General features: G+C 50.0%; 1 protein-coding gene across 1 annotated transcript; it reads right to left on the bottom strand.

Moving 5' to 3' along the window:
* Nucleotides 1–2,138: 2,138 nt before the first annotated feature.
* LOC306949972 (transcription factor HES-5-like) lies at nucleotides 2,139–4,333 on the bottom strand (the record flags this gene model as incomplete). The annotated part of the gene is made up of 4 exons (XM_079540043.1): nucleotides 2,139–2,584; nucleotides 3,313–3,391; nucleotides 3,536–3,631; nucleotides 4,271–4,333. The coding sequence occupies 4 exons, from the start codon at nucleotides 4,331–4,333 to the stop codon at nucleotides 2,139–2,141; spliced, it is 684 nt and encodes a 227-aa protein (XP_079396169.1).
* Between the last annotated feature and the right edge of the window lie 5,251 nt (nucleotides 4,334–9,584).

Genomic DNA, 9,584 nt, shown 5'->3' with positions numbered 1-9,584 from the left:
AGATGTTTGGACACATATTTCCCGGAGAGATGGTACAGCTGACAGCACTTTTTGGTTGTTGGGGAGGAGGTGCCCGTACCAAAGAGTGAAGCAGTACTGCTCTTGTACTGTTCTGGTTCTGATAAAGCCCAGTGAATCTGAACTCAATAACCAGGTTCCTCTGTCAAACACAAGTAGCAGCTGACTTTATGTGTGTGAAGGGTTAGGGGTAATCTGCCTTCTTAAAGAAACACCTTCTTTACTGAAAGCTGTTGGTGTGCAAAGGCACACCAGGAACTTAGGAACGTGGGATCATTTAAAAGAGCCCCTTGGATGGAAAAGAAGGCACTGAGAAATGAGCATCGTGTACTAGAGGCTGTTGGCCGAGCATTGCAGTCTCACTTTGCTATTTTTAAAGCTCTCTCCAGCTGCTGTGTGACCATTCCCTCTGCACCCACGAAAGAAGAAAAAAAAAAAAAAAAGCACCAATTAGAAACAGGAAATAATAAAACCCACTGAGCACAAAGTATGTCCAAATGCAGAGTAAACAGCCAGAAATGGGGAGAAATACGTATTTCTCACTGATCTCTTTTCAGTGCAGTAACCAAAGCTGATAATTATAGTCAGTGGGGATTTACAGCATTAGGGGAAAGTATGTTCTTATGTCTGTGCTGTCAAAACACAGGAGAACATTGGCAGCACAGCAGTGTTTCCTAGCCCCTCTCCCAGCACAGCGCTGAGGTTACCACAGGTTGATAAGGTGCATTACCAAAATGATCGAGAAGAAAGCAGTGAGTTTCAGGCCCTATTCCGGGTTGGGATCTGCTGCTTTACCTGTCCTGTGGCCCAGCTCTGGGCAGAGGAGGTTCCTGTAGCAGTGCAGCAATGGGTGCTCAGGTCACATGCAGCTTTCTCTGACCTCAGCGGTGTGTGTGGTAATCTCTGCCACCTGCCTTTCGTGTCTTTTCTCTTCCAAGATCCCTTTGACTGCCTGTTATCACAACCTGTGAGCCTCTGCGGCTTTGCTGCCTTTTTCTGCTAAGCAGAACAGAATGCTAAATCAGAGGTGATGGTTTTCACTCTTTCAGTGCATCATCAAATAGATGGCGCTGCATAATTAGCCCCTCTGAACTGGGTGGCCGTTAATTTGTATAAGCAGTGTTTGTTTTCTTGTAACTGTGAAGAGCTTTCAACTGCCTTTGAGTTGAAAAACTGAGACCAAATGTCACGAGCTGAGCGGGTTTGTCCCACTCTGATGGGTACAGTTTGCAGGGAGTTTGGCCTTCTGCCTGTCAGAGTCTATCTGCAGTGCTCTTGCAGTCAAACCCAAAGTACTGCTGCAGGTTGACCAAGCCCAGCTCCCGACTTCTTTTGTCACTCACAGACGTTACCATGATCCAGGTGATTCTGTGTGTGTGTGTACACTGCTTTTATTCAAAGCATCAACTGTGTTCAGAGCAGGCAGAAGGAGGATGGGAGAAACACAGTCGCTATCTTCCAAGAGTTTATTTAGAAAATAAACAAAACCAATCTCTAAATGCAACTACAGGTGACATACGCATAGCTCACTCGTTGAACAGTTGTGTCAGTATGTTCAGGAACAATGTGTGGGCACTGAGCAATACAGAGAATATTTCTAAACAGTTTATAACGTCTAAACTAAGTCTCTCCCTTTGTGTTTTCAGCACTGCAGCATTCCTACAGGAATCAGAACTGAAATCTCCCATGGTTGCACAGGAATAGTTGTAACAATAACAAAAATAAGGAGATTAGCTGTTTGCTGCTTTGTTCTGTGGTGTCAGCTGCTGCATGAGATCCCAGAGGTGAGCTTGGTGCAAGAGAGGGTTGTTGTCATCATCTGATATTCATTGATAGAACATTAATTATTTTAGGAATGTAAGACAAGAACATTATATAATTAATATACACTAAAGAGCACGAGAGGATTCTATACAATAATTTAGATGTATTAAATAAATACAAAATAATAGCAGCCTTCTATAATGCAGGCTACACATAGGTTTACTTCGGCTTGAAGTACCCTGGTCTTTAGTACACCTACGGGAGCAGACCTGCTCCACAAGTGTTGTAAAGAAACATATCTATAAGATACATACATAAGAGTGTCTAAGGTTAGGATAAACATTTGAAAACACATTTTACCATGGTCTCCACATATCTAATGACCCCATACTAGGGTTATTATGGGAAAAATTGGGCTGCAGGACCTGTCTGGGAGGCACAGCATCGACCTGGCCAAAACCCGACAGCGAGGGTGGTTGGAATGAATTTTTCAAAGCCTGTTTGTGGTCCGCTGGGTAGAAGTGCTCCTGAGATGGATTTGTGCTGGGAGTATTCCCTTTAGGACTCAGTGGGGTTTTTGCAGTCAGGAGAGGCTGCTGAGACGGGCTCGAAGAACTTAATGCTGCTTTGGAGGTGTCTTCTCCAGACCTGGGTAGGGATTTCAGCAGGTGGTTTAGCAGGCGTGCCCCCAGCGTCTTGTCCATCCACTCGCAGGTGAGGAGAAGGTTGTGGACCTCATGCATGCACTGAATGTATCCCGTGCTGTACCTCTGCTGAGCTTCAAGGCCCACTTTGGAGTCAGCTGCGTTGAACAGGAGACAACTGGAGTTGGTAAGGGTGCAAAGCCTGCCATCCCACTTCAACACATTCAGCAGGTCCCCGTGTGCTTTGGCCCATGCAGGGCCTATTGCTTCCTATTGCTTCCTACCAAAACCACTGTGGGGCTGTGACAGGCCAGTGCCTTGCTGCTCTGGGGGGACAGAAGCTCTGTGTGAGGGAGAGCAGTGCTAGGCTCGGGGCTGGAGCAGGTAACAGCACTCGGGTTTCTTGGTGGAGTTTCCCACTGGGGCAGCGATATCACAGGGTATTAGCAGGCATTCCCCTGCCAGTCTGCCGCTGTGCTCACAGAGGCCCCTCAAAGACACCGGGAGATGCAGAAACACCTATTATTTAAGAGCCAGATACTGACTTCTGGAGAAGGCAGATTGATTCCTGCATGGATTTGAGCTTAGTTTAATGCTTTACAGGAATGTGCGTGGTTTGCAGGGCTCGGGGAAGGGTGCAGGGAGCGGGCAGCCCCCAGCATCCTGCTGCCCGTGGGCAGGCAGAGCCACAACGGAACAAAAGGAGAAACAGGCGCTGGAAGGAAAATCTTCCGTGGATTAAAATGTGTTCAGCTCCATCTCTCCATCTAGCGGTGAAAGCCAGCCCAGAGCAGCAGCGCGGCGTTTGCAAGAGGCTTTGGCCGAGCTGCTTGGGGGTTGAATGTGCAGCCCTGTGCCCTAGGGGCTGCAGAGAAGGGGCACTTACCAATCAGCTTGCTGTTCTGGATGTTCTGGAGGTGTTTCACAGTCATTTCCAGGATGTCTGCTTTTTCCAGTTTAGACTGCTAATAAAGAAAGAGTTCATGAGCTGGGAAGCCATGAGGTAATTGGGGATTTTCACAAAATACAGAGACCCTCTCCCATCCCCCCAAAAACCAAACAGTCTCCATCAGCAGAGGGACATAATCTGCATCAAAATGAACACTTACATCCAAGTGGAACGCACCAACCACGGTCTCCTTCAGCTGGTCCAAGCAGTTGTTAATCCTTTCCCTGCGCTTCCGTTCGATTAGGGGTTTCCTTAACTGCAGGTGAGAATCAAAGAATCAGAGAATTGCAGAATGGCCTGGGTTGAAAAGGACCACAATGATCATGTAGTTTCAACCTTCCTGCTATGTGTAGGACTGCCAACCAGCAGACCAGGCTGCTCAGAGACATATCCAGCCTGGCCTTGAATGCCTCCAAGGATGGGGCATCCACAGCCTCCTTGAGCAACCTGTTCCAGTGCCTCACCACCCTCTGTGTGAAAAACTTCCTCCTAAACAGGAGGAGGATGAATTGCAATAATTTATTTTTTGTGGAGAACGGAAGAAACTGGACTGCATGGGTTTCACGGGGGCAGCTTGGGGCTGGCATGAGCTGGGAGAGCCACATCCCAGTGTGCAACCAGTGCGGGATGGCATGACGCTCAGTAAGGTCTGTACTGATGGAGAGCCTCCAGCTCTGGTAAGGGCCTGTCCTTTGGGTCATGCTAGCTCTGAATTCTCTTACTTCCACTCCTATTAGCCTGAATTTACCCAACAGAAACCAAAAGGCAGAGAAGGGAAGCAGAAAATAAATTTACACAGGTTAAATTCAGAGAAAAATTCTTTATAGTAAGAGGAAAAAAAACCACTCTTTCCCACAAGCAATCTGCAGCACCCATCCCTGCGCGGGGCTCCTACCTTCCTCTCCTCCTTGGTGCTGGGCAGCTTGTGTGCACCGCCGGCCATGGCTGCGGCCGTCATTGTAATCCAGCTGTCCGCCCTGCGCTGCCAGGACGGGGCGGGTGGCACTCGGGCAGCGGGTGCTGCCAGTCCCGGCGGGCGCTTTGCCTCTCCTCCGCTCCTCCGCTGTATTTATAACCCAAAATTAGCATGTGAAAGGGAACTCGCCTTGGCGGGACTTCTTTTCCCACACGAGGGGTCGAGCCCAGAGGTTTGTGACCATCAATCAAAGCTGACAGGGCACCGCTTCTTTTCAATGACCGCGGCGGCCCCCCCAAACGGCGACAGATGTCCGGCCTCCAAAGCCTTGCTTTGTAGGGATCTTTTGTTAAGGAAGAAGAGAAGCAAAACGGGCGTGCTCGGAGCAGCTTGCATGGCTCCTGCTCAATTTGCACAGATTCCCAGGGAGGGAAACAATGGTGGGACCCAGTTGAGTTACACCTGGGAAAACGTGTCTCTGCATCTCTTCTCCCCTGTGTCCCCCTGAGCCAGCGCTGCTTTTTACCTGCCAGCCTGAGCTTCGAGCATCTTCAGTCCTTGAAGCAGCCTCTTAATTTGATAATAGAGTACTGGCAACCCAGGCAATAGAGAATTGACCAGTTCCTGCAGGAATTGTTATTGCAGGATAATAGTGATCGATTAAAAAGTGTTGACAGCAGGCAGCTATAGAAACTTCGCTCCCATCACAGAAACCCTCCAGGGAGAGCACTTCACAGACCTCCCGAGGATGTGAATTCTCTGTTGCACACAGCTATGTGCAGGGAATACAGAGCTCGTCTAGTTTGTTGTTGCTGTGTGCTATTTAGTATTAAACTTGCAGACAGCTGCAGAAGCAAACCAACCTTGAGGTGAACGCAGTCCTGTTGATTCGGTGGGATTTTTACTTGTTTGTTTTCCCCCTTTTCATGCTGCATTTGCTGTTTTTTGGGTGAAGGGTGTGTTTCTGCTTGTTTCAGCCCTCTGAAATGCTAGTGCAGAAGCACAGGGGCCTTTGCAGAAGGCTTGGCACAGAATGGGAACGTGATTTTATGTTTCCTTACTTCTGTCTGGTTTTGAGGGGGAGCATGAAGGCATTTTTCATGGCTGTGCTTTTGCTTTCTGACAACTGCTTTGCTAACCGCAGGATCCGGCAGCGTCCTACAGAGTCACCCAGGTGAAGCCCTTCAAGTTGGTGTCAAATGCGCCGCCTTATGTAAATGGACAGGAAGAAGTTGTGTTGGTTTAGAAGCTCCAAAAGCCCTCGGGATCCACTCTTGGAATTTCCCATCACCCAGCACAACTCTGCAGCTGCAGAGCCCTTACTCCACCCCTTCAGCCGTAGGTGGTGATGTACCCCAGGAATGGAGCGAGGACATTGCGTCCTGCACTTAAACGCTGTGTGTGTGGGTGTGTGTGCTTGTTTGTGTGTAAATGCAAACATTTCCAGCATGTCTGCACTCAGCACTGTCTGGGCTTATAAAGAAAATGTGTCCCCAGACATGTTATCGTGCAGGCAGGGGTTGTTTGTCAGCCAGATGCAAGTGTTGGGTGCAGTTGCCCGGTTTTATAAGCATCCTACTTGGCAGGGGTGCATGAGGGAGAGCCTGAGATGGGTGTTTGTTACTCTCAGAGAGGACAGTTAGTATCTTGTTCTTTGTGATGCAGCACTGGAGTGGGAATGGGCACCTTGTATCAGGTCTGTCCCCTGCACAAAAAATGGAAGGATGTTCCACTGTCTGGTGTGAAAGCTCTTCACATCTGCCAAACCCCAACATTTAAGATACTTTTGTTTTTTGCAGGTTTTTTCCAATCAATCGGGAGAAGTGGCTGCATGACTTCTAGCCAGGTTTGGTTTGCTGGTGGAGAAGAAGAGAAGTCACCTTCCCTGCTCCTAAAGCACACCCCCACCAGCAACACCTCACACAGAAGAGGCACTGTCCATCTTGGGCGACCATCCCATGGTTGCCCAAGGCCATCTCTGTTCCTGGCTCAGCTGGGCATTGCAGAGGTGTCTGAGAATGCAGTATTGTCCAAAGGCTCTGAGACACACCAGAAGAGGTACCCAACCCCAGCCCCAGCCCATGCCCGTTCCTCCCTTGGGCAGCAGGTTCAGGGCTCTAGGAAGCCCCCTGCTCACGGAGCCTCACTGGTTTCTGCTGGCAATGAGTTCATTTCAAGGTTCATTTGTAAGACAGCATTTCCGTGAAAAAGAAGAGCAGCTTTTGCTGTAAACAGTTATTTTACACCTCTCATTCAGGGCAGAACCCTTTATGCTCCAAGCGAGGGGGTGCGCGGGCGGGAGGGCCGTGCTGCCTTTCAGGGGAAGCCTGACATCTGTGCTGGGGATTGTATGGCCCAAACAGGCACATGCAAATGAGCACGGAGCATTAAAGAGAGAGCTTTTTGCAAATTCCCGCTTCCCTTTTGCATTTCGCACTGCCAGGTTTCGCTGAAAGGGGATTCTCCATAGCAAACAAAGCCTCCCTTTTTCCCGGGCTTTCCACAAAAAGCAGAAGGAAAAGGGTCAGTGCCGCTCAGAGTTTTCTTTTTTGCTATTTGTCTGCATTTCACACCCTGTAGAAAGAAAACAACTTTTAACATCTGTTCCTGCAGTTTTTAAGACGGAAAGAAAGGCCCTTGGAAATGGGGAAAGCGTGGCAGATGTTTGCAGATTCCCTCCAACGCAGATGTCTTGCTCTGAAAAAAGTTCCTTTAGGAATCTGTGGCCACAGCTCCTCTTTGACTCGGGACACGCGACTGCTGAGCGAATGAAGAGACGTGGGAAAGCTCTATTAGGACAAAAGAGCTTATTCAAACAAACCTGAGAGCCGTGAACAATCTAATAACCAGCAGAGAAATGGTCAGTGGCCCCAGCCCTGCCAGAGGGGCAGCGCTCCCGGGGCAGGGGCAGCCAACGGCCGCAGGAAGGGGCCTTTAGTGCCTCTCATTGCAAAGCCAACTTCACCTCAAGCTGGAATATGTGTCCCTAAGAAGCAGGGAATGGTGCCACCGAGGTCTCTTCCACTTTGGTGACATCCACGTCCCATACATGACCGCTGATGCTCTTTGTGATCTGCATGCTGAGGCCTCACTCTAAGAGGCACTTGCTGGACAGAAGGGCATTTTGTAGACCCAGTTCAGCTCCTGCTGAAGACAGACAGATGTGAGATGTAGGGATGTCCAGTGGGGCTGCTGAGCTGCTGGCTGTAGGCCCTGTGGCAGGAAAGCCCCAGGAGGAGGCAGCACTGCGCTCCCAGGACTGCAGGCTGCTCCTCTCTGCACCCCAGCATCCTCCCCCAGCACTGACACTGTACTGTAGGCAAAGGCTTCTTCCCTGGGGAGCTGATGTCAACCCTGTCTCAGCCATCTGTAGGCCAGGCCTGCAGGATCCTCATGTGAAAGCACAGGTCTTTGTTTACTGCCTGGGTGCTCTCAACTGCGACATGCGTCAAGTTCTTCAGCAATGCTGTGATGGCTCCAGGATGAAGGGACATGTTTTTCTGGATGTCTCAAGCAATTTCAATCCCTAGGAGACCAGAGGGAGCCACAGGGATGCTTTTTAGTTTCCCATTCTGTCTTTTGGGGTCTATATTTCTGCTGTATATTTGCTAGAGATTAGAGAGAACAGCATAACTTAAACACATTGTGTCCCTCAGTCCTTGCCCCACTGCCATGGATAGGAAGTTCTCTCCAGCGGCCCCAGTTTGACCAGCCTGAACGCTGCCACCACTGCCTTCCCAGTCCAAGGCACCATTTCCCTGCCCTCTCCCTGCAGACAGCGTGGTCGCTCTGAGCAGTTGGCTCCAGACAGTTCCCAGGCATCCACCCTGCTGGATTTGCTTTTGGGTAGGAAAGATCAAATCCAGGCTGCTTCCTTAGGAGCTGCAACCTTCCTGCCAAGTGCCCAGATAGTCTGGGAGCCGGGAACAGAGCAGGGAGGAGTTAAGCAGAACCATTACAGGTGCCTGAATACAGCCTGTTAGCACAGCTGCTCAGCTGCAGGGCTTAGGCAGAGGTAACAGCATGCTTGCTGCTCTGAGCAGGTTTAGGAGAGCAGCTATCAGTAGGGGCAGGCATTCAGTCTGCCCCAGCTTCTCACAGCAGAAACTCAGTACAGCCCCCCATGCATTGTGGCTTGGGAAAATGAGCGGTGTCAGCGGGGTTGGAGAAGGATGCTGCACACTGTGAGTGTGGGTCCCTGCTCACAAAGGGTGCCAGTGACCAGGCTGCTGGGCAAACAGCTGGGTGGGAGGGGTGTCCTGACCCTCTGATGCCAGCTGCTGTGTTTGATTTTGCCCTTTCTGCTTTTAAGGGAGGGGTCTTGCTTTTGGTGCAGGCAGTAATGCAGCATTTGTGAAGGGAGAAACAAAGCATCTGGAGCTGCTGGAAGGGTGAGGCCAGGGAACAACCAATACATAGGGCACTGAGAAAAACTCAGCCCTGACGTGAGGACTCAGAACCCATTGCACCCTCCCCAAGGCAGGGATGGCCCCGGATCTCCGTTGCCATAAGCAAACATTCACAGAGGAGAGGCTGTTTTCACAGTGATTTCAGTCATTATGACTAAATGGTTTTAGTCAGGTGGGTTTCAGAAGTTCAGCTCTGGTTCAAAGTCGAGGTTTAAAAAAAAGGTTAAACCTCTTCATTAAAAGGCTCATATCTGCTGCTTTTGGAACAGCTATAAATCACACTGCTCTGACTTTCTCTGTCGCCCAAGGGTGGTTTGCTCCCCAAATGATTCCAGCACGAGAGGAATGTGGCAAAGAGCTGTAAGTGCCGGAGAGGTGACTGCATGCACCAGGTCAGGAGGGAACAGTCTGGGCAGGTAGGACTGCTCCCAGCACAGCAGCATGTTAACCAGTGCTGTTCAGAGATTACTCACTGCCAGACTGTGCCAGGGGGAACAGGGCTGCACTTCCAGCCTGCCCTTCGTTCATGATGCCCCAGGAGATCTTGCAGTGAGAGGAGCTGTGGCTTCGCTGGGGAAAGGCTGCTGCAGGGACCCTTTGTAATGGCAGGTTATGGGGCTGCTGACTTATGCAGCAATGGTCCTAGGGGGAGGGAAGCAAGAAAAGACACTGAAAAGTTGAGTTCTCAAGTGTTTGGTCCCTCTTGGTGTCATTGTTTTCCTTCTGGACAGAAAGGAAACAGATGGGACTCACCAGTATTAGCAAGATCTAATGCTAACACTAGACAGTCCCTTCTCCTCAGCCTTGTTCACATCGCTGGTGAGGACTGACAGTTGATGTTCTCACTGTTGTCTTTGTGGTTGAGTGGTGGTCTGTCAGGACAA

This window comes from Tetrao urogallus (genome assembly GCF_951394365.1).
Source record: "Tetrao urogallus genome assembly, chromosome: 9".
Taxonomy (NCBI): domain Eukaryota; kingdom Metazoa; phylum Chordata; class Aves; order Galliformes; family Phasianidae; genus Tetrao; species Tetrao urogallus.
Note: the sequence above shows the minus strand (reverse complement) of the source record. Positions and strands in the feature narration are given on the sequence as shown.